Here is a 25,899-nt window from a genome sequence, read left to right on the forward strand (position 1 = left end):
AACTGGCTCTCTGAGAGGAAAAACAGCTGAATCCATGAAACACTCCTTAGGTTAAATCAGCATTATTGATATTTTCTCCACCACCTTCTTAAGTGTCGACAACCAACAAAGCAGTGACTAAGCCCAGACGGACAGCCAGCTTCTGAGGTACAAATGCTGGCGCTGAAATTTGAGCAACTGGCTCTCCATAGGCTGTTGGAGCCGGCTTTGGTTGATTCCTGGTGCCTGTCCCAATTCTCCACGCCATAGCCTGAAGACTAGGGGCTGGTATTCCTTTGCTCTGCATGAATGGGTTCACAGAGACTGTTAGATAACATCTAGCGGAGTGTCTCCTGAACTCATTGGAAACAGGTTACTTTGGGTAATTTACACAAAGAGAACCTATCTGGTGGTTTGGAGAAAGGTCTGGGGACGTGGAAGAGAAGAGACTGGGGGAAAACATGCAGCAGAATGTTTAAAAAAGTGACTGAAAAATGAATGAGGCATTGGTGATACATGAATTCATATCTAATATTTTTAAGGGGAAATATCATTACAGCTGACATTTTTCTCCCAAAGTCTCTCTAACCTGTTGATCGACAGTTTTCACTGTTTCGTACAGCACATTCTGGAACATGCTCCACTATTCTTATAAATGAGAAAATGGAAGTCTAGAGAAGTAAATTGGCATGTCCAAGGTCACATGGTAAGAAAACAGCAGAGCCAGGACTGTAGACAAGCCACCAGACTTGTAGGACACCACATAGAAGTTTAAGGTGTCAGTCAGTGACAGACTTACTTACAAAAGCTCATTTTTTAATGTTACTCATTCCTTTCCAAGAACAAATTTAACAAAATTGTATATTAAATAAAAAATAGTGTTTTAGATTGTTTGAAAAATAATGTGTTAATATATATTTCAAAGTATCTGCTATATCTTTAGGAATTACTGGAATATTGTACTTAAATGATTGTGGTGACTTTAAGGGATTTTATGTAAATTATGCAATTTAATTAAAAATTAACCAAAGTTATGCTCTGGAGTAAATGTAATTTTTGCATTTTAGCAACAAGAAAAATTCCAGAATGAGCACGAGCCAAGCAGAAAAGGTAAATTTGAGTAACACTTCCGGTTTTCTTCCCAGTGCTATCTGAAAGTGTCTAACAATATGAGCAGTGCGCATGGCTACAGAGCTGCTATCAAATGGATATGGATGGATGAACTAAAGAATGGGTAAATTACAGCTATTATTTATTTGATGGTCCTCCTGAATGAAGTCATTCCTACCCACTGGGACCCTTGTTTACATTTTAATAATAATTTAGGCAGGTGTTGAAAAAACAGTGATATAAACATGTTCCGAGGTTATGAAAGGTTAGAAATTATACTTCAGCGGTCATATTTTAAATAATAACATGGGTGGCTTAAAAGATACTTTCCCAATTAAAATCAGGAGTATAGAGGCTAGAAAATGATAACCTCTCTTTGACAAAAATGAATTACAGATGTTCCAAGAAATCAAACACTGGCTTTCTTCAAAATGAAAATGGGCTCAAGAAGGCAGACCAGTAGCTCTTCAATTGTCAGCCCCAGTTAACTAGGGTTCAGTCTATGTGACATTTACCTCCCAGGGACAAACCTGTGAAGAACTAGGTTTATAATGCAATTGCTGACACGACCTTAAACTCCAGTGGCGTGAAGAGTCACTATAATATCCTTTGACAGCCTCCTCCACTCCAATTACTTTCATAAAAAAGAAACAAATTAAAAAATGGTTCTGTTTTAAATAGAATTTTTGCTAAATAACTATTATCTGGGAAGCACATATTATTTATAAGCAGTGGGTAGTAATGGAATGGAACTGAGAGTCAGCTTTTGAAGCAGGGAGCTAAGGCATCATTTTGTAATGCCTGAAGAGATTTTTAAAACTCATCTAAATACCATTAAACATCTGCCCTTTTTATTTCATTGATTTGAACCATTTCTGAAGACTCATGATACAAAAAGGTAAAGATGGTAATTTAAAAGCCATGGGGAAAAAATTTCTCCCCAGGGAACTTTTCAGAAATGCAGTCACCAGTCTGATAAGTGATGAATCTGTTGTGGTATTGCTTTCAGTACAGTATAAATTTATCTGGCATTATCTCCCAGTAATGCATGCATCATTTCACTGGAAGAAAAGATACTATGACCATAACAGCCAACAAAGCAGGAGGAAATAGGAGAGACGGGTGTACAGTGGCAGGTTCCCCGGCTTCAGACGGGAAGAATCTTTGTGCCAACATTTACCACCATCACAAACAATTTAGCAGCATAAATACTGTTTGCAAATTCAGTCTAATGAACCAAGAAGCCAATTTTGAATGAAAATTCTTTCTCATTTCTGGACCTTTCTAGCCAGCACAAAACCTTCTGTTTTAGTTGATGAGATCAAACCATGGAATGAAAGGTGAAGGAAGTTTTTGTAAAAAGTGGTTTACTAATAGTAGTTAAAAAAAAAAAACAACTGACCAAACTGTAGTTTTTAATTCTGTGCTATAAACGGAGTGATCTAACAGAAGTAGTCTACTTTTTCTACATGAAAGAAGAATAAACACTTCTGAAGAAATATTTTTAAGTGTGATTGAGTTCATTTACTATAATACTCATATTTCCTTATTTTCTTAGCAAAAGGGAAGTGTAAAAGAATCACAGAATGAGCAATAATCGGTTTCAAACTCATTTGCAGGTGGGTAAACTGAGAACAAAATTCAGCTAGTGAAAGGTCTGGGATTTGAACACAACCTTATGTTCTAAGTGGTTTTCTATTATCTCTTGTGGTTAGTCGCTTTTCAATTGCATCCGACTCTCTGTGACCCCACCTGGGGTTTGCTTGGCAAAGACACTGGAGTGATTTGCCATTTCCTTCTCCAGATCATTTGACAGAGAAGACACTGAGGCAAACAGGGTTAAGTGCCTTGCCAGGGTCATATAGCTATTAAGTCTCTGAGGCCAGATTTAAACTCAGGAAGGTGAGTTTTCCTGACTCCAGGACCATCATTCTATCCCCTGAGCCACCTAGCGACCCTTTTTCTATTTTACTAAAATGGTTTTGTATTACACTATTTTTGTATTATATTATACTATTTTTTTTTGGTATTGTACTAAACTATATTTCTCTGTACAGTGACCCAGTCTGGAATATTATCTGTTATTTCAGAGAGACCTGAATTAGGAAGACTTGGTGTTATGACAGGCCTCTGATTATGCACTGACTGTGTTACCTTGGGCGAGTCACTTAACTTCTCATGTCCCAGTTTAGTCTCTGAGAAGCTGCCAAACAATTTGGTTAATATCCATTGTTTGGGGAAACTTCCTCCCCTGGAATTGTTTGTATCAATGGAGTCTCAAGTCTAGTTTAAGGATCTCCCTTTCACCCCTATCCTTCCCCTTGTATTTTTACTCAAAGAATTATTTCAAAATATTCATATTACTTCCAATAAAAGTTTACTTATTTGCTTTATGTATTTCTGGAAGAAAATACAAAATATTTTCAAAAGGAGCCAGCGGAACCCAGCCAGATTGTTGGATAAGTAGTCCAGAGATATGTTTTCCTTAGAAGCACAGACACTGGGTACTAGGGTGGAAACAATACTCCTTTAATATCTCAAATGATGAAGTATTGAGATAATGGCTTAATATACCCAAACATCTCACTTCTTATTTACATGTCCCAAATTCACATGCCCATATTAAGAATTTCAATGCTTCTCTGCATACTCTGAGCTTGGCAGGCCACTAGGATGTCCAGCTTGTCCATGTACACTGTAAATTGGAGGTAGTTAAAAACACAATGACATTATTTTCCGGGTCAGCATGGAATTTGGGTAAGAGTTAATTTGGGTTTGTGAGTGAGGTTGGAAAGGGGGAACAATCCTTTACGGAAGAGCTGACGGATAGCAGGTAATGCAACTTACAGAGATGTCACAAAGAGTACAGAAAGCATCCCAGAGAGGCTCCTGTGCCTCCTTCCCACCCCCCATGCCCTAAGTGTTCATTCAGTAAGGGCTAGTTACCTTCTAAAGGATCCTTATTTAGTCCCAGCTGGCTGATGATATACCTAGGAATGTCTGTTTTAATGCCTTGCCCTTCCTTTGCATGGCCTTCAGCAGCTTCCAAGAGGTAGTAAAATTCCTCAGGATCAAATTCCTAGTTGAGGGCAAACAGAATCAAGTTATGTCTGACCTGTGGGTGGGAGTTCTAGGTTCACCTAGCTCTAGGTTTAGAGCTAGAAGAGCCATGGAATCCAATTCCCTCATTTTAAAGAAGAAATAGAGGAACACAGTATAAGAGACTATCCAGGGTCATATAGCTAAAAAGTATCCGAGGCCTGCAGGAGTCAAACTCAGTTCTTTTGGACCCCGTGGCCATGACAACCAATCCAATCTTCTCGTTTTATAGATGAAGAAATTAATGCACACACCTAGAAATGCACACAGCTCACAAAAGGCAGACCTGAAACCCCAAATCTGAGTCTCCAAGACTTCCACAACACCAAATCCATTCTATTCCCCTTTCTCCACAAAGTGAGGCTCCTTTTTACCAACATTTTGTGGGATTATTGAATACCACCCATACTTGACAGGTTCTGACTTGGGCAATATTCATAGGGATCAAAGGACTGAAAACATTTAGAGTTATTTCAGATCTTAGTTTAAGTTCCTAAAGCCTGCACAAAGCACACTTGCGTTTATTCAGTGTGTATACAATCTACAGATAACCCTCTTTCCCAATTTCCTTTGACTTAAAAATCACTGTATTTAGTTGCAGAGGTCCCCATTATTAAAAAGGAAGTTAAAATGTTTGGTTACAAAGCTAAATCCAGCTCACTGTCCCACACTGAAATAATCTGAACCTTAATTTCATTTCTTTGAAAGAACTGTAAAAGTCAGGAAACTAAAAGACCTGATTTCACCAAAAAGTAATCAGTACATTAGCACACAGTCAAAAAAGGTTTCCTTATGGTTTCCCAAATTATTAGCTGATTACAGTCCTTATAAACGAAATTAGGAGAAATCTCAAAACGTCCACTCGGTTAGCTAGTGAACTAAAGATATGTGATTAATACAGACATGCTAAGATTCAGTGGAGGAAAATATGACATACAACCTTCCTTAATACTTTCAGTTAATTTCAAACTTAGATCATAAATGTCTATACTTTAAAATATTTTTATACATCATTTCCCTGGGTTTAATAGCATCCATTTAGGTGATTTGTTTTTCTTTTTGCAATGTTTAAACAATCTTAACAATTAATTTTATTTCTTGTTTTTTTTTTTAACATATTAGCATTTTGGGAAACTTTTAAAATTGTTAGCTTAGAACTTCAATATTTCACCTGAAACATGCTCAAGAAAGTTTTTATGAAGGGCGAATCACTAAATCAATAAACTCCAAATCCAGTCTGTAGTTTGCCCATGCAGTTACCAATGTGGTGGGCCCGGGGCCTTATGAGTGTGATGCATGACTATACTGCTGACCACATCCCTATGAAACCATCCAAAAATGAGTCTTTAGACACAAATGGGACCTCACATCACAAAGATACTTCAAAGCTATTCTGAAGTTGAAAGGCTATACTTAAGAGTTTTGTTGTCTCCTGGCCATGATATTTTGTCTTTTCCTCTTCTCTTTAAAGTTATACTCTCTGCTTTTCTGTAAAGCAACAGAGAACCTATGGCTGTGATCCAGAAAGTCTGTGTTTTTTTTTAGGCCACCTGCTCCCAGAACTCTGATTTTGCCCCAGAGCTCCTCCTAATCTATAAAGATCCTCTCCTAAATCAGAGGTTAAAATGGCATTTTCTTCTCCCCATCAGTTAAAGGAGAAGGGGAAGAGATTAAGCATTTAGATAGAGCCTACTCTGTGATAAACACATTACAGATATTATCTCATTTGATTCCACAACAATTTTGGGGGTTAGGTGCTTTTATGATCCCCATTTTACAGTTGAGAAAACTGAGGAAACAGGTTCAGTGACACAGCTGGTTAAGTATCTGAGGCCAGATTTGAACTCAGGTCTTCCTGGCTCCAGGTCCAGCACTCCATTCACTGTGCCACCTAGACAGCTGTTACATTAAATAGCTTCATGGTGCTTGTGCATGTATCTCCGGAAGGGTCATCCAGATTTTATCTGGGATGTTGTCTCCGTGTTTGGCTCTCTCACAGAATGGCTGAGAATTAAAAAAATCTCCATAAAAGTGCTCTGAAAAGTGTCATGCATCAAGATATGAGTACTACCTTTGTGAAACCTAAGTGACATCTTTATTTGCAGGTATCTTCAGGGCCCAGCTTATTTTAAAAGTTACGTGAATTAATGATTCAATTCGTTGGTAATTTTATTTCACATAAATAGCAAAGAAAATATATAATAAAAAATATACAATCAAAAAACTGTGTGCGAGAATAAAGAGATCCTAATGTAAAACCAAGTTACCATGAGGTGACTGAAATACGGCTAAAAAGGATGAGTTATTGAGAGCCTCCCCATTCAGCCCTGGATGCTGCTACAGCCGCCATATTGCTTTTCCACGTACAAGTTGCTTCCTGGTATGCCAACTGACTCATTTGAGCACCAAGTTCATTTCCTCCATCATGGCATCACTATTGGGTATCCCATCTCCAGTCCCCCTCCCCCAAAGCTCTGTTATTCTGTAAACTCATGAGCATCAAGCCACCTGTGTGACCATGAGGCAGAGAGGGAGCTGGCAGAAGTCTAAGCACAACTAACTCTTGACTGTCTCTCAGATCTTCCCTGGCGATGCTGCAGCCAATCTATTGTCATTCTAGGAGCCAGGTAGTCTTCCTCAAAGGTCAATTCATACATTCTGATCAGTTCAGAATAAACTGAAAGTCTGATAAGTAAAACATTATACAGCTTCCATTCTAATGCAGAGATTTCGTGCTGATCAAACCTAAACTTCTCTGCAATATTGCCTCTCTCCAGAGTTAAGAATAAGAAACCCTTGCCATGACCCTCAACCACTCACCAGGCATTCCAACAGGCGGGCAGGGCGTGCAATCACTATGAGAATCTTGCGAACCAGTTGTTTGATAAATGCCAACTCTCCACTCTCTGAACGGTCATGAGCCTGAGAAAGGGAGAGAGAAAAGAGTGATGATGCAAAATGGTGAAGTCAAACGCTAATCAGCAAAGCATTTAATCAGATGACTGCAAGCACCCAGTATTACAGGCGGTTCTTTTTTTCAAATGGGAAGGGACTGAGTAGCTAATATCTTTTTGTCGTTTGGTCATTTTTCAGTTGTGTTCGACTCTTCGTGACGTCATCTGGGGTCTTCTTGGCAAAGATTCTGGATTAGTTCACCACTTCCTTCTCCAGCTCATTTGACAGATGAGGAAACTGAAGCAAACAGGGTGAAGTGACTTGCTCAAGATCACACAGTTATTGAAGCTAGCAAACTAATATCTAGAGGACGCCATATTCATGCAAATACACATGCATGTGAAGATGGTATCCTTTAGGCATTAACTAGCCAATCTTATGAAAAGTTCCTGTAGCTATAGCACAGCTAAGGTTTATTTCATAGAAAATAAAATACTGAACTTTAATTACAGAAGCTTTTACCATTTGATTTTTAAGTAAAATGGATGATCAGTCAGTGGTTTACAGGATGATCACTCAAGGAAGAGAGAACATGTATGAAGAGTGGGTAAAATTCAAATATAATCATACTTCCAAAATAGTGAAAAGAGTTAGCTACGCTTGGTTTAGGTCACTGGATAATACTTAGATTTTGGTACATGTATGAGTACATGAGTGTGTGTGTGTGCGTGCATGCATGCGTGTGTGTATACACACACATATACGTATACATACATACATATATGGAGATAATAAACACATAAGCCTCATGTAATACTGCACAGATATCTGTTTTTGATTTCTCCTATACCGTGGTTCTCAGTGTTTTTTTGTTCAGCTAACATTCCAACAAAAGCAAAATGTACTTGAATCCTCGGGGTAATTTAATACACTCTCATTACACCCTTTTGTTAAGGGTTTACAATAACTACAATGAAAACTTTTACCCCAAAAACTCCAAATTAAAAATGTATATTATATAATGATGATAAAAGATGACATTTCATTCTACCTGTAATTATGAAAACTAAATGCCTGAATTGTAAATCAATCAATGTGTCCATGATCACAAAAGTTTCTAAATTGCTCTGGAAAGTCCATAAATCAAACTCTTATGAAGCACCAGCCATGTGCGAGGCATCATGCTAAGCACTGGGAAGAGGAGAAAAGGCCAAAGACTGTCCCAGTCCTTGAGGAGTTCACCTACAATACTTGGAACACAAGCTCGCTTGTGGCCAGAAAGGGAAAAAAAGATATTTTAAACTTAACTAGGCAATTACATACTGTTTATGGCACCACTACAGAATTTTTAGCATGAAATCCCAGGACCATCAAGAACCCCCAAGGGCTTTGCAGATCGCTAAACAGGAAGTAGTGTTCTATTAGACAGACTCTGAGGTCCATGAGAAAAGGAACCCAAATGGTTTTCATCCATGCTATACACAGTAAACACTTAAAAGTTTGTTTAAGTTGAGTCTTTTTTTAAAAGCATGGCCAACACAATTTGTTTTGCTTGATTATATAGGTTTGTAATAAGGGCTTTGTTTTTCTTTCTCCCTGGGGAGGGAAAGGGAGAGAGATAAAGGAAGGCAGGTGGGAAGGAGAGAAGGTTATGAAATAGCAGGCAGAGGTTAAGTGACTTGCTCAGGGTCACACAGTTAGTAAGTACCTGAGGCTGGATATGAACTCAGTTCTTCTTGACTCCAAGTCCAACTCTGTAACCATTGTGATTCCTACCACTCACTAAAAATGTTCTCCCTCCAAGACTGATAATGTCCTTCTTGTCACAAAATCCAAATAAGACCTTTTTTCAATCATCCCCTCTGGCCTTGCTACAGAACTGGACACTGCTGACCAATTTTGCCTCCTGTTTCTTCTCACTCTTGAGTCTCATCTTACCTGTCTCTCTGTCTTTAACCTGGCTGCTCCTCTTCCTCCCAACACCTTAAATGTGGATGCTCCAAGGTTCTGTTCCTGGCCCCCTTTCTTCTCTTTCTCTACTCTCCTGCATGGCATTCTGGGGATGCTTCCAAACCTACAGCCTACCTTCGTTCTCTCTACGATGCAATCCTGCATTTCTCTTTGCCTGCCCATCCTGATGCGGAGCAGGCAGTTTTGTTCCCATGTTGCAAAGGAATACCAAGCAATAAAGAATTATAGTGACAATAATCAGTTGAGAAGCTAATATATGCAAGCCTGTTTGGGACAGCCACATCAGGGCTGTTCATGGGCTATTTTACGTTCCACTTCTGCTGCATATAGCCTGATAAATACCACATAGGCTCTTTTCTTTCCCCAGTGGTTTCTATCTTTGTGAGTAACTCTCGCCCTCTTGGCTAGCCTGCTGCCACAGCTGCCCCAGGACCTGATAGCTCGATGGCCAAGGACCTGTATTTCTGCATTTCTAACTACCTTTTACATATAACCATCTGGATTTCCTGCTGACAACTCAAATTCAAGACATCTAAAATGTAACTCACAATCTCAACCCCACTGTTGCTTTCCCCCATGAAATAAACACCATACATAACCCTTATTTCTGTTTCTCCTGCTTTTCCCCATCCCTCTATTTCCATAGTCCCACCTGATACCTAGGCTTATAACCTCAGTCATCCCTCACTTCTTGTCCTCTTATTCATACCTTGCCACACCCCAACTAGTTTCCAAGATCTACCAAGTCTACCCAGGAAATACCTCTCATACCTAATTCTGTCTTTTCTACTTCTACTACCCTAATAAGGACCTCCTTATCTTACCTCTCAGCTGGACCTCTTTAATTTTTTTTCCCTTTTTGGGGGTAGTCGTGGTAACAGATTTCTACAAGGTTTTTCTTCCTCTACTCTCTCCCTTCTCCATTCCATCTTTACACTACTGCCTAGTTAATCTTTCCAATGTAATACTCCTCTGATCATGTCAATTCTCTACCCCAAACCTTTCAGCCTCTTTCCACTGCGTACCTTGTAAAGACTCCTTACCATCACATTTAAGACTTCATAAACTGGTTCATAAACTTTTACTCATTTTCCTGTATATGATTTACATTTAAGCCAAACTGAATTATTTTCAGCACTGTTTTAAGCCTCTCTACTATAATTTTCCTCATGCTATTTGTCATGACCTCTGGAATGGACACTCTGCTCTGTAATAGTTGATTGAAATCCTTGCCTACCTTAAGCATCCCTCTCAAATGCTCCTGCTCAAAATTCTCTCTTCTTCCTGAAATGTCTCATAGCTCTCTGTCTGGACTTCTCAATGGCATGGATCACATTCTCTTTTGTACTATAATTATTCATTTGGATGCGTCTGTCTCCCAATTAGACTGTAAACTCTTTGACTGGAGGGCACATATATTTGTCTAGTATAGTACTTTGTGTACAAAAGGGGCTAAATAAAGGTTTCTTAAATCCTATGTACAGAAAGAATGTAGAGGCAAAAAATGGAAGCAAATGTAGGAAAGGAAAAATATAAAAGATGATTGGTGAGTAATGGGAGAATTGAGTATGTTCCAAAGAAAAATACACAATGGGGAGCACGGGAGATAATTTTAACTTATTCTTTAGGATTAGATTATTTCATTTCCAATGAACTTTTAATCTATGTTTCTATGGCCCTTTGTTGAATACAATGCTTATTGTGGTCTAAAAATGGCAATTTACCATTTCTGCATTTGTTTATAAGGTTTTTATGCCCTAATATATAGTCAATTTTTGTGACAGTGCCATATACAGTTGAGAAAAAAGTGTACTCCTTTCTGTTCCCATTTAATTTTCTCAAGAAGTCTACTATATCTAACTTTTCTAAGACTCTTCATATATAGGAGAGACTTTTATAAAGATTACATCACACTCAAAGTTTCTAACTTTTTATCTTCAATAAAGACAAGATTCTCTGAGACATAATGAATTCCAAGAAGATGTGTTTTTTTTTCTTCTCAAAGATAATCATCATATCCTCATTCATATATTTTTTAAAAATCCCTTTTCCTTTTATATTGAAAATAGAAGGTGCATAATGAGGTTCTTATCTAACACAATACTATTCCTGTTTTATGTATCTAAGAACAACATGAAAACTGAACAAAATATTAATAGCTTTCAGAAGGGCTCTGCATGGGAAAAGGTAAATTCTGAAGAATAAAAAGGCTTTATCTCATTAAATTGCTTAAGTTATGGAAACACTATCATAAAAACTATAAAAATACATATTAATTTCCTTTCCACTTCCAAGCATTATCATGTAAGACACAAAGACAGAAGTTATTACTCAAAGAAGATTTAATCTGCTAATTTTACAACTGAAAAAAAAGTGGGGAGAAAAACTATACCAGCTTTGATTTAAAAAAATTCAACTTGAGAAAACTACAATTGGGAAGCGAAACATTCGATTCTGGTCGTCAGCAACGTCCTACTAGAGATCACTAAAAGATACTGTGAACATGTTTCTATTTTAAGCCTTGGTCAAAATAAAATTGTGACCCACATCTGAGAGCAGGTTCTATCCTCTGTGTACAAACACACCTAATCAGAAGGATCAAGACGTCCAAAGAGCATTCAGTTTGAATTGACCTCAATCTCATAACTTTAAAAAAGCAGTAGCTAAATCAAACTGCTCAAAGCCCAAGGGGACACTTTCCTGAGTTACGCAGAAGGATGGCACAATGCATTAAGAGGCCATAGGAAACCCTGCTATCCCTTGAATGTCTATCACAGCTGGGAACCAACAATAAACGTACAGCAACATGTTCCCACTGCAGCTCTGAGGAGGGCATCTTTACCAGCCTTGTGTGTTTTGTCTTATTTTTAACATTCTCAGCTTTTGATGCCTATGGTAAATGTGGTTTTGAAGAGAGTTTTAACTGTTGAAAAGTAAAATGGTGAGTGGCAATGTTTATCTGTTGAGATAGGGGCATTGTAAAAGAAATCAATCAATCAAGGAATCAACCGATGTTTATTAAGCAACTGCTGGGTGCCAGGCAGGGCAACAGCTAGGAATACCATCATAAAGGGGAAACTATTTCTATATGCAAAAAGCTTACAGTGAAGCACAAAAGATGTTCTTATTGCCAAGGAATGCCTAGCATGCTATAAACATATACGTGTCTCTCCTCAAAGAGTGAGGCATTACCTTGCTATAAACCAATTAACATGATTTGGTCACCATTCATTCTGCCAATTAAGAACATTCCAGATTTAACTCACGGTAAAGAGAAATTCATCCATGACACAAACTAGCAGGGGTATGGCAGACAGACACATGGAGAAAAGAAATTTGAGTAGTGAGTTTCATTGGGATGGCTGGCACACACATGCTGCCAAACAAATTAAGAGAAAGTCATGAAATCAGGCTGACTGGGTCTACTATGAATTTCGTTTTTTGTTTTTTCTTGTATAAAATGTGCAGAACAAAGTCTACTAGATTTTAATTATTTCCCTTGTCCCCTGCAATATAGTTCTATAGATCAGTAATTGGCTATAGTCAACTGTACTTTGAGAAATCATTCAGACTAACTTTTGGATGTTACAGAATAGGTCTTCCTGCATTAGAATGACAAATATTTAAAGAAAGAATCACTGCTTCCCCAGGAATATTATCCCCAGTAGAATTGTAAATGGATGACATCTTTCCTATGTCAAGTGCAAGGTGGATGGGGAAGAAAGAAAAGTCTAAGATACTCTCTACATAACAGTGGGTTCACCAGGGAAAGCAACTTTGCTCATATGAAAAGGGAACTTAAGAACCCTGTAGGAGTCAACACATTCATGTCTCTTGGTTTGATGTTATGGGTTCGTGGAGGTTGTTTCTTCCCTTCTGTCACTGGAAGGTCCATCTTAGGTGGCTTGAAGGCTGCTAGGTCTTCTGCAATTCTAGTAGCCTGAACCCAAATGAGCTCCATTGATGATGGCTTCTGAGTACCTCTGTAGAACTGGACACTGAAACCGGGTTGGATTTCTGAATGGTTCTTGGTCCAAAAAGGCTCCATTTTTCAGATGAGGGTTTGTCTCTATCTCCATTTCCAGAATCTATGCTGCTGACATCTAGGCTAGGTAAGGAAGTAGAAGATCTATGAGTAAACCAGCCTCTAGGCTTTTGCTTGGGAGAAGAATGGGGTGTACTACTTGGAGAAGACTGAGCTGAAGCAATCAGTCTATCTTCTTTTGTCATTTCTCCATTTTGCAACTTCAGTTTATGGACTGCCTCTCCTACACAGTGGTACTTGGTTTGTTCTGTGGTGAGGCCTTTATGGGGAGTGTATTTGGCATCCGTCAACCCTGCCTGCTGCTCAAAGCACTGGATGCTTTCCCGTGTCTGCTTTGTAATTAGAGAATTCATGATGATGTGCGTAGCCTTGGCCTTCACCACTGGGGCCTTGTTCATTTGGTCACTGGAAGCTGAGGGGGTTACTGAGAAACAATTTTCTCCTTCCTCAACTTTGGAAGTACTTCTGATCTTGGATGACCAGCTTTTTCCACAGAACCTTACTGCACACGTCAGATGAAGGCAGAGTCATCGGTGTGGGATCCTCCAGAACATCATCATAACTGAATGCCCAACGATGCATTCCAATTGGCAAAGACATCTTGCCTAGAAGCTCATGTATACTGTGCTCAATAGCAGGCACATCTAGCTCTCTGGATGATGCCATGAAAGACTGTGATCCAGGTGTTTCTCTAGTTGGATATCCAGAACTCTTGATTTCCAAAGTCTATGGATATGCAGATAAGACAAAGATGTCAAAAGGGAACATTCTCCAAATAGTGATGGACTACCAAAGAATTCCAAGCAGTTCTCATTCAGAGAGTCTACAGACAGCTGGGTTTCTGTGAGGAGGGGGGTGGGATGGAGAAAAGGAGGAGAGAGAAGAGACCATCCACAGCCCAAGGCTCTGCCACAGACAGGAAGCTGAGACTAACAAGGTTGTAGGCTCCCATCACTCCTTAAGCGTCCAAGCACCTAGGCCATGACGCAAACCAAGTCCCAAAGAGACCTCAGTGAGGAGAAGTAAAGTGAAGCCCTACTATGAATTTCTTACATAATTTGACTAGGCCCTCACAGTTGCAAGACAATTCTTTTATACCTCTCTAAATATCTCTGTCCCACTCACTACAGAGTATCCTCCAAACCTTTCCATTCCTCCCCATATTTCCCATGTTTTCCTCCTCCTATCATCTCAGCTAAGAATCTTGCCTCACATTTTACTAGAAGAAAAAAAAATGAAGCCATATGCCCTCTCCCCTCCTCACATCACTCAGAAGCCTTTTATCACAATCTCCTCCTTCACCCCTGCATCACATGAAGAGGTAGCCCCTCTAATTGCCAAAGCAAGCCTTTCCACATGCACAAGTGATCCCATTCTGTCCCATTTTCTCCAGAAGATTTTTCCCTCTACCATGCCCATTTTTACACTTCAATCTCTGCCCTTCTAATGGCTACTTTCCTATTGCCTACAAACATGCCTATGTCTCCAGTTCTCAGAAAACCTTCACTTGATCCATCATTCCCTGCTATTCTCTTATATCTCTACTGTCTTCTGTGGCTAAACTTTTTGAGAAGGACATCTACAATGGAGGTTTCCACTTCTTTTCCTTTCACTTTTGTCTTAACTCTACAGTCTGCACCCGATCTCAACATTCAACCAAAATTGAAGTTAATAATCTCTCAGCTGCCAAGTCCAATGGCCTTTTCTCAATCCTTATCCTTCTTGGTCTCTCTGTCACCTTTGACACTGGTGTTCACCTTCTCCTAACTGATACTGTCCTCTCTCTAGGTTTTCAGAACACTGGTCATTCTGGTTCTCCATCTATCTATCTGACCACTCCTCAGTTTCCTTTCCTGGATCTTTATCTGGGTCATGCCTGCTAACTGTGAATGTACCTCAGGGTTCTGTCCTGAGTCCTCTGCTCTCCTCCCTCCATATTATTTCACTTGGTTATCTTTTTTAGCTCCTATGGATTCAATTATTTGCTTTATGTTAATGATTCTTAAATCTACTTATCCAGCCCTAATCTTTCTGCTGACCTCCATTCTTGTATCTTCAGCTGTCCCTTGGATGTCTCTAACTAGCAAAATCTTAATCAATATGTTCAAAACTGAATTTATTATCATCCCCCAAATTCTCTCCCCTTCCAAACATCCCACTCCTAGCTGCCCAGATTCAAAACTTGGGAATCATCCTTGACCCTTCACTCTCTCTTACCATCTATATCCAATCTATTGTCAATGCCTGTCAATTGTACCTTGGCAACGTTTTGTATATGTCCCTTTTTCTTATCTGAAACCAACTTGGGTAAGACCTTCATTACCTCAGTCCATCTTCCATTCAGCTGTCAAAAGGATCTTCCTAAAGGGCAGGTTTGACCCTGTCACACTTCCTCCCTCATTCAGTAAACTTCAGTGGCTCCCGATTGTCTTCATACCCTCTACTCCCTCTTCCCATTACTCTGACCGAATGACATTGGCCTCGGCTGTTCTTCACACAAGACAGCACATCTCCCAACTCTGGCTAAGTTTTTCTGGCTGTTCCTCATGCCTGGAATGCCCTCTCTCCTCATCTCTGCCCCCTGGCTTCCTTCAGGCGCCCGTTAAAACTCATATTCTACAGGAAGCATTTCTGATCCCCTTTAATATCAGTGACTTCCCCCGTTAATGATTTCCAATATGTCTATGGTTTGTACATCATTCATTAGTCTATATGTTGCCTACCCCATTAGACCATGAGTCCCACAAGGGCAAGGACTGTCCTTTGTCTTTCTTTGTATCCCCCAGTGCTCCTTAGCACAGGGCCTAGCATATAGTAGGCGCTTAATAAACATTTACTGACTGTTATAAAACATCTGGTAATATAAAACACTATAGCTCACCTTGATTAATAAAAGCTGAACATAATCTGTGATTGGATAAGGGTGTGTGTGTGTGTGTGTGTGTGTGTGTGTGTGTGTGTGTATGTGTGTGAGTGTGTGTGAGTGTGTGTGTATGTGTGTGAGTGTGTGTGTATGTGTGTGAGTGTGTGTGCGTGTGTGTTCTGAGGAGTCGGAAGGTTCCTGATCATTCTCTTTTCACAGTACAAGTAGGCCAAAGTACCCATGTTCAATCGATGGATACTGAGATTGAAACAGGAAACATAGGACCAGTCTAGGAATAATGGGGACACTATGGAAAACAGCAAGGGACCACCAGGTGGCACACTGGATAAAACACCAGCCCTGGAGTCAGGAGCATATGAGTTGAAATCTAGTCTCAGATACTAACTGTAGGATACTGGACAAGTCACTTAACTCCAATTGTCTCCCCCCACCAAAAAAATAAATATGAAGAAAAAGAAAAGAAAAAAGCGCAGTGGGGTCAAAGGAAGCCTCAGTCACAGGGCTACCTGGCAGCACTTTGGGTCTTAACTCACACACTCCAACCAGAAGCTCACCATTCAAAAAAAGCCCAACTGCCCCTAGGGGAATCAAAACTCATTTCTATGGGCTCTTTGTTATGATTTTCACTGGTTCCTTCAATTAAAAATGGAACAGAATTAGATTATTGCTTGCTGTTAAGTCAAGCATACTTTAGTAGTGAACTGACATGTGGCTTAGCACATTTTCACCAGAAATTTCCCCTAAGATTCAGTTATGACGGGGTTGTTCATCATGCTTATTAGCATATATTTATGTAAATGTACCGAGAGTGTAACCTTAAGTGATGTCCAGACGGAGCCATTGTGTCTCCCCTAATCCATTCAGACAAAATGCATCTAACATACTTAATTACTGGTTTTATTTGTTGAGGATCTGCCTCAGTTAGTTAAAGGAACTCTATTATTGATGTAGTCCACTCAACAATCCCTCTGCCCCCATCTCCTTCTGCAACATGTCCTGCACACTCCCAGGGGTGTTCTCAAGAGTTATTCATGCACGTGTTAGGCCCAGACAGGCCCTCTCTTTAGCTTTCATTTTGGAAATGGGATGGTTTAAAAAAATAAAAAGTTTTAATAAATAAAATAAAAAATAAAAAGGTTTAAAAAAATAAAAAAGGAGCTGACATGTGAAAATTTAAGGTTTGCCATTTGCTACCCAACACCATGCAGGTTAATTAACAGGGCATATGTCTTGGAAGAAGCTGGTACTTTTCCATTTACCCTTTTCAGATATTAGTATGAGATAGCTTCATAAAGGCATGCACATATACACAATCAATTTATAACTAGCGGACTAGGGGAAAAAAATGACTGCTTCTAAATCCTTCACAATCCACTTATCCCAGAATCATACATTGCTGGGCCCTGAGGTTTCCATAAAGGTTACCGGATTAACTTTTTAATTACATTAAACAACAACCAGTATGAATTTATAGCACTTCACATCTATTTCTTTTTCCTGGAGACAGCAACCTCCACTACTTCATTGCAACAACTTTTAAGCAAATGCTCTCATACAGTTTTTCAGAAAAAGATAATTATCTCTCTACGATGTTCAGTTCATACCTCCTGTAGCAACTTATCTAATTTGTGCTGCAATTCGAGGAAGTATCGTGAGGTGATGAGGCCCTGATGGGATTTATCCAAGCAATCTCGAGCCAGTTCAATGATCTGATGGTGGGTGAAGCTAAGCACTCCATCTGCCAGGGGGAGGACGTTGTCAGGAGAGTAGTTGGTGATAATTTCCTGCAGACGTTCTTCCATCTGAGCTGTAGCCTATTTAATGAAGGAAAAATAAAAACAGGTATGATATAACATGCACATGCTATATTCCCAGTTATGTTACCACAATAAACTAGCCCTTTCTGAAGCCTCTGGTTATTTTTAAGAACAAATATGGATAGTAATATAAGAAATACTGCTGTTTCAGTAATGCTCAATAACATGGAATGCTAACCATTCGTATTCCCTGGCTGCAGCTTGGCAAATGAATGGTGGCCTATGGAACTTTCTCTCTACAGTTCGGATAACATGCAAACAGTGGGATGCTTTCATTTCTTCACTGGTTCTACTCCAGATGGTCTGTCAAATATGCCCAACGGTCTTTGTTGCTACTGTATTAAGAAGCACTGAAGGGGTTTAGAGCAGAAAAAGTTTAAGAAGCCCTGTTTTTAAGAGACAGTTATAGGGATAGGGACAGGACTGATGATTTCAGCACAATGGAGAACTCCCAGGTGAGTGGCAGGCTCGGGCTCCTTCTCTGTAACTTATAAAGAGTTGCCCAGAGCATTGATTGGTTAAGTGACTTGCACGTGGGTCAGAGATGGGACTCGAACTCCCACCTATGGGTCAACTCTCTATCCACCATGGTACACCATCCCCTTGTTACCTTCGTATCCCTCTTTCCTGAAATCTATTTCATACATAAAAGCACAAGAAGATTCTCTTAGTCAATTATCTACGATTTCATTTTCCAACTTCATTCAATTCCTTCTAATCACCTCCTGCCTAGTCTTGCCGCCTGGCCTGAGATATCCCCCATCATATGCCACTGTATTCCCTTTCTCTGGTATTTACTGCCCCCCAACACTCATGCCTCTCCCTAATAAAGCAAACAGTCTCTACAAAGACTCAGTGTCTACTTTCCTACTGCACAACTGACATGTGATAGATAGCTCAAACTGCTTTAATCAATGGCATCAATGTTGGACTCATTAAAAGTAATAAGCACCCTGTGCCTGATTTATGAAACCAAAGGTTTCCTCTTCTTCCCTTCCTTGGGGTTACCAGGGTGGGAGGGCTGAAGCAGGAGGAAAAAGGAGAATTGTCCAAGGGTTACCCCTCTTCCTCAAAAATCCAAACTGTTTGGGAAATGAGGATAAGGATACGAGAGGAATATGTCATAGCTCTCCTGGCCAGGGTCCTGGCCTTTTACTCCTCTTCATGATGATCTAACTCTCCTTCTAAGAGCTGGTCTAAGTCAATTGTTACCAGTAATGAGGGGAATTGTGGGAAGGCTGTGAGAGGAGATGGGGTTGGGGAGAGGGATGGGGAGAAAATAATGGAAAACAATCCAAAACTCATTCTGCCTATGTCTATAGATAACCTAAGAGATTATGGGTGAAAGGGAGAAGAAAAGAGAGGGCTTCTCATGGCGTACCAAGCTATTCCTAGAACACAAATAGCATGAAGGAACCAGAAGAGAGTTTTGATTTTAAATAAAAACTACTGAACAATCACCTCCTAGACTGTATATAATAAGCAAAAATTAATTTTAGAACCAAGTCAGTAAGACCTAAAGAAAGAAGGGTCAGTTATCAGCAGTTAAAAAAAAATTATAGTGATTTTATCTTTCTAATAAGAGTTTGGTGTCTGCTTTATGAAACTCATTACTGGATTGGATCATTACTTCCAATAACAAAGCCATACACACACTTAAAACCTACACTGCCTGCTAGTAGAGATGCTGTGCATCTTAAACACAACTCATTACCTTTGGGAACCTTTCTTTGTAGACATGGTTCATCATAATTATTTCATGGTCACAGCAGGCAGGAGAACGTCCAGGGCTGCAAGTGAAGCACATTATCCTTTTAAACTTGTCACAGCATGGAATGAAAGGAGGTTTCATATTTATAAACAATCTGTTTGCATGCAAAGCCTATGCAGCCTTCATTACAAAAGCAGATTACATAATGAACTACAGACGTAGCCATTTGTGTGTATGTGTGTATACATACACACATTAAATAGTACATGAAAATACTGAATAGTACATGAGAGACAGAAAAGATGGGATTCCACAAAAGAACTTTACATTAGAACACAATGCAGAGAGCAGCAGTTTTCTCTGATTAAACTGGGCTTTATTGTTTGTCATAATATTGGTGAAAGAAACTTAGGAGAAGCAATTAAAATGGTGTCTAAAACAAAATACACCTTAGCATAAAGTTCTTCTTTTTGTTCCATAAATTAAAAATAGAATTTTAAAAATAAAAATGCTTGCTTTATTTCATAAATTAAAAATAATTTTTGAAAAATTCTTTTATTAAATCTAATTAGCCATTATATTAAAAGAAGGTATAATATCATGGGCCCTTCAAATCAGGGGTTCTTAGCCTTTTTTTATGCCATTTTGGCATTCTGGTGAAGTCCATGGACCCCTTCTCAGAATCGCTTTTTTAAAGGTGTAAAATAAAATACACAGAGCTAGAGGGGAAGCCAATTGTATTGGAAAAGTCATAAATACATTAAAAACAATTTACAGATCCAAGACTTGGAACTCTTGCTGTAAGTAGCTGTTATTTCATGCTTGTACCAGGAACCAGCAGTTCTGTCTCATAACACTGAAATGGTTTAAAATTCTTTCACAGCCTAGGTGGCCCATGTATGCACCGTTTAATGAATGTATGGACTATATATTTGCATGGGATGCTGAGCGAGGCACCACATTGTGGCAAATCTACTATGCACCAAGTATGGAAGATGAATGCATAAAGAAAAAAAGTGAAGGAGATCTTATTGAGAAAGGTATAGATTATAGGAACACAGAGGAGAGAATCCAGGGGTACTTTGCCCAAACACCAGCAGTCTTATATTCACTTCTGGCCATCACAGTTTGGGAGGGACACATAATCTGGAGAAAGTCCAGAAGAGATGATCTAATCAGGATAGAGGAAAACTATGACTTCATGCTAGATAAAGACCAGTTGAAGGACCTGGGGATGTTTGAACCTGGAGAAGAAAACACTTTGTTTGTATCGGTAACTATTCCAATACAAGTAGTTTCCCTCTAGTTCTGTGTATTTTATTTTATACCTTTAAGAAAGTGATTGTGAGAAGGGGTCCATTGGGAGTAGGGGAGGGGTGAGATGCTAGTTGTCTTCAAGTATCTGAAGGACTACCATGTGGAAGAGAGATTGGATTTGTCCTCTGTCTCCTGGGACAAGGCTAAGAACAACAGGGGGAAGCAGTTCAGAGGCAGACTTAGTCTTGAAGTCAGGAAGAATTTCCTAACAATTAGAAATGTCCAAAAGTAGAATGAGCTACGTTGGACACCATAGGTTTGACCTTAGTGGAGGTCTTCAAGCAGAAGCTGGTTGGTGATGCTGGAGAAGAGACTTTTTTTTCAGGTATGGATTGGACTACGTGGCCACTGAAGTCTCTTTCAGTTCTGAAATTCTGGGACTCAAGTGTTTTTTAATTCCTGTAATACGTTTACCAATTTCTTCCTGCCTGCTATGGGTTTTGATTTTTTTAAAAAGGCACACAAATTTTCTATTTAATTGATGTGAGCGTTACGTATTTCCTTGAGTAAATGTCTAGGAGGATTTTGTTAAATAAAACATAGAATATACACTTCTCTCATGCAGCATTGATATCTAGGTGGCATTACGGAGAGTACTGGGTCTGGAATCAGGAAGACCTGACCTCAAAACACTTAACTAGCAGTGTGACCCTGGACAAAGTCACATAACGACTGTCTGCCTCAGCTTCCTCTTCAGTAAAATTAGGCTAATAATCACACCTGCCTCCCAGGGTTGTTACAAGGATATCATGAGATCATGTTCATGAAGCACTTTGCAATCCTTACAATGCTAGCGACTATTAAATTAGTTTTCCTTGAGATCTCAGGTATTACTTTTGGATATATGCTTAAATATTATATGAATAATAAATGCTGTAGCACTGTTAATCTAACTATGAGATTCTGTTTATTAAATTAGGGACAAAATTTTTAAAAAGAAAAAAGAATTCTGAAGCCAAGAAGTGGTGTTGAATCTAAATTCAAGTGGCTCTGGTTCCTGAAATCTTAGGATTAGCCAGAGCCAGGGTCAAAGCCACAAGATCATATTTCAGCTGAAACAACATTTCAGTGTTTTATTTATCCATTCATTTACTCATTCACTTATCCATCCATTCATTTGTTTATTTATTCCACTTGGTTCCCATAGAAAATACAGGAATTCAATTTTGGGAAAAAAAATCAGCTGACACTTGGACATGGGAAGGGAATCTTAGAGGGAGAAGGAAGTGATGCTCAAAATAAGAAAACCTAAAGTTCTACCTATGAGAGGCTGCCTGGTATAACAGATACAAATTTGTGTTTTCAGATTCAGAAAGAAGTGAGTTCAAGTTTTGCCTTCAGTCACATGTTTGTGGGCAAGTCAGTGAAGTACTAAGATAACAGAGCTGAAAGTATGCGTTGATGGAGCGAGTGACCCACACGGACAAAATCACAGGTTCAAAGGCCCAGCACTGACTAAATGTGATCTTTACTGATTTAAACTTGTTATGGAAGTAAAGGACATAATCAGAGGGATGGTTCACTTGGAGAGGCTATGGGTTACTTTGTGGTGAGAGTCAGAGGTAGCTGAAGGACAACCACAGTGCTCCATGGCTGTCTAGGTAAAGTCAAGAGATCAAGAAGACCCCTACAGTTCTTCGGTAGGGGAACACTGACAAGTTACATAGGATGAGAAGGGGTGCGTGCAGGCAGTACCTATGTCAGTGAGTTCCAAAGTGTCTGACTAAGAGCATACTTCCACTGCTGCTGACCTTGCCTTCTTTCCTTCCTTCCTCTTTCCTATCCTTCCTCCTTCCTTTTTTCTCCCTCTTTCTCTCTCCCTTCACTCATTCTTCCTTCTTTTCCTCCTTTCCTTCCCTCCTTCCTTTTCTTCCTTCTTTCCTCCCTATCTTTTGTAAAAGACTTGATCTCCCTATCTCACTTGGGCTAAAGTACAGGGCCTCACTTTACTTTGATTGGCAAGAGGACTCTGATTTATTCCATTTCTGATCTAGGCTGGTTTGTTTCTCCTAAGGCAACCTATTGCTGAATTTAATGCAGATACCCAGTCAACTTTAGCACACTGCAGCACATTAGTCTGGAGCTCAGCCTCAATCTCCTTGGTAGTCAGGATTATAGACATAAAACATCTTGCCTAGCTAATCTTAGCTTTCATGGAAGTCTTGAAAAGCAAGAAGAATGAGACTGTTAACTGCTCTTGAAAACATAATTCAGTTCTTTGTATTTATCTTGTCCTGAAAATTCCAATGACTAAAGGTGCTATGAGAAGGTCTTGAGTCTTACGTGATTAATGGTAATAAAATGCTAACAACTAAAAGATGTCTTCCAATGATAACTAACAGGATTGTTTTAGGTGAATAAATATTACATTCATAATAATTAAGGAATCAACTCATGTTGCAAAATGGAATTAGGAAAAAAGAGAACTTTTAAAACGTAGCTGTTAGAACAGAGATTCTCAAACTTTTTTCGTCTCAAGATCCCTTTACACTCTTAAAAATTGAGAATTCCCCCACACCTCAAAGAATTTTTGTTTATGTGAGTTGTATCTATTGCTATTTACCAAATTAGAAATTAAAACACATTAAAAATAGTTTTGACCTCACAGATCCCTGAAACGGCTTCGGAAACCTTCAGACCACACTTTAAAAGAGAAAATTGGCTGGGAGAAATCAGCCAATCCAAGAGAATAAGTTTCCAGTAAAAAATGGCTAAAAGTTACCTGAGACTTCGAGAACGGGGGCGCATTGGAGTGTTTCTGCATCTGTTCTCAGTGGCGATGCTTTCAGTGCAGAAATGTTTTGACAAAAAGTGTAATTCATCAGGTGTTGGTTGGTATGGTAACTGATGCAACTTCTCCTGGGACGAACAGGATGACTGCAAGACCAGCAAAGTTAAGTCATCTCTCTGTATCCAGACAGAATCCCTTAGACCAGCACAAGATGACCTACCCTCCCCTGACCATATCAGAGAGGCCTCTCTCACACTGTATGTGTAGTTATGACTGCAGGGATCATTCCATGGATTTTTGTAGCAGTTCTCTAAAAGGTCAAAATGCTTTACAAGATTCTTCATTTTGCTAGTCTGCAAAACAGTCTTTTGGAAGAGGGTATGAGATATGTTACCTCTGCCAGCAAATGAAAAACTCTAAAGAGATAGCATTTATTCCATACCATTCCTAAGCAAATGACAAAAAAAAAAAACAAACAAACAAACAAAAAAATGCAACAAACCAGCTGCTTAATATATTCCACCTCTCTTTCCAAAGTTTTCCTTCTACTTGAGCTCTTACCTTTGAAAAATGACTTGAGTTACTAGATAATTAACATATAAATGAATGTCATAGATTAGGAATATAACAGGACAGAGTTTTAAGAAAGCATTGAGACATAAATTGTTGGAGGAGACACCTGTCCTTCCCCAAGTCATATATCAATTTATGTATTCAGGAAAGTGCTATCCTTAATCAAGCAGCCTCCTTGGGAAGTTAGCTTAGGTATGTATTCCAACAATGAAGTCATTATGTTTCCATTCCACTAAATTCTCACTCCTTTAAATCCCAACCCAAATGATACCCTCCCACCCCTCTGTGAAAACTTCCTCACTTGATCTATGGGATGATAACTTGTACCATGGCTATGCCTCCTCGCTCCCCATCTTCACAGTGGGTTTCTGTATCCCTTGAATACATCTAATACAATTAACACTATTAAAGTCATCTCTAGTCATGTTTTAGTCATTAAACTACTGCAGGATCCATGAGGATGTGGACTGAGTCTCACTCTCCATACTGTTTTTGATTAAATAATTATATCACAGAGGCAGAAGATGTAACACTAACCATTTTCCAAATCTCTAAAGAAACGCAAAGACCTAAGACAGTGGAAATAGAAAACATTGCATTTCTAGTATCTGTTAATTCCTTCTAGCCAGGGTAAATGGAGATGCTTTGGTGAAGCAATAGCAGTTACAGACCATACATTAAGTTGCTTCCTTGATCTTTAAGCAAGAAGTAATTTTAAAGGTTGATACATGGTTCGGAAGCACAACACACACACACACACACACACACACTACAACGCACAGGAATTCTAGGATCAATTGCTTTAATAAAATTCATATTAAAAAAGAAAAAAACTTCTTTCAGACAGTCAGAAACCATTAGTGTAATCAAACCTCAGATTTTCACTAGCAATGCCCATAGAGATGCTTTCTTTAGAAGCTGAAGATAGCTTGGGAAGGGTACTGTTGCAGTCCTATCTGTCTGTAAAATCGTAAGACGTTTGGTGTTCATAGCAAACCAGTGCAAGGTGAAAGCCTCCCTGGACCAGGAGGCAGGAGACAAGGATTCTAGAATTAGCTTCTCACTCTCTCTATGACTCTATGGACTCTTCACTTTTCTGTCCTAGTTTCTTCTTCTAGAAAATGAGGGGAGTGGACTAGATGGTGCTCTCCAGAGCTCCCTCACAACTCCAAAGTTCCAGAATTCCAGGCAATTTCTCTATCTGGTTCATTTCAAGAATATTTTTGAACCTCAGATGGGAAAGGGAAAGATAGACTATTTTCCTCCACTCTTCTCACAGTGGAAATTGCTTCATACCAAGACTATTTTATTATCTGGCTTTTACTGCTTTCATGATTGTTTTTAGGATATATTTTTAATTTTTTTTCCAGTTTCAAATCCTCTTCTTCCCTCCACCCCTTCTCTCACCTATCGACAAGACAAGAAGATATTGGCTGAAATTATAATGGGCCAAATATCTGGAAATTATTTGGTATCTTGAATAAAATGGCAGGTTTTGGGGGGATGTCTTCAACTTCTATGAGTTTCCAACAACAATGGCCCCACTAAAATTTTGTGAATGTTTATTATTAGCTGGAAGCTTGTTTCACTCAGGTTTTTTTAAAGCATGCTTTGCTCATATACAGGACATTCAGTTTCTGATGGAAACCAAATGAAATTGTCGAGATAGTTCTCAAAAGAGATAGATGATAAATTAGATGCCAATGCCAAGTCATATCAGTTACAGATGGAAAAATAAGGTGCATCCCCCATCCCTTCTTGACACCA

The 25,899-nt window shown here is 39.1% G+C and overlaps 1 protein-coding gene and 1 pseudogene across 10 annotated transcripts in view; both read right to left on the reverse strand.

Annotated features, from left to right (window-relative positions):
- Positions 1-25,899, reverse strand: part of MAST4 (microtubule associated serine/threonine kinase family member 4) — an 816,735-nt gene that overhangs the window by 57,858 nt on the left and 732,978 nt on the right. For all 10 annotated transcript variants that reach the window (XM_072606465.1, XM_072606462.1, XM_072606463.1 and 7 more), the window contains 5 exons: positions 23,551-23,705; positions 19,515-19,590; positions 17,588-17,797; positions 7,009-7,110; positions 4,036-4,168 (listed from right to left, as the gene is read on the reverse strand). In XM_072606465.1, the coding sequence (XP_072462566.1) occupies positions 4,036-4,168; positions 7,009-7,110; positions 17,588-17,797; positions 19,515-19,590; positions 23,551-23,705 (676 nt within the window). The remainder of the gene's footprint in view (positions 1-4,035; positions 4,169-7,008; positions 7,111-17,587; positions 17,798-19,514; positions 19,591-23,550; positions 23,706-25,899) is intronic.
- Positions 7,117-17,581, reverse strand: LOC140502122 (putative monooxygenase p33MONOX pseudogene; annotated as a pseudogene).

This window comes from Notamacropus eugenii, chromosome 4 (genome assembly GCF_028372415.1).
Source record: "Notamacropus eugenii isolate mMacEug1 chromosome 4, mMacEug1.pri_v2, whole genome shotgun sequence".
In the NCBI taxonomy this organism is placed as follows: domain Eukaryota; kingdom Metazoa; phylum Chordata; class Mammalia; order Diprotodontia; family Macropodidae; genus Notamacropus; species Notamacropus eugenii.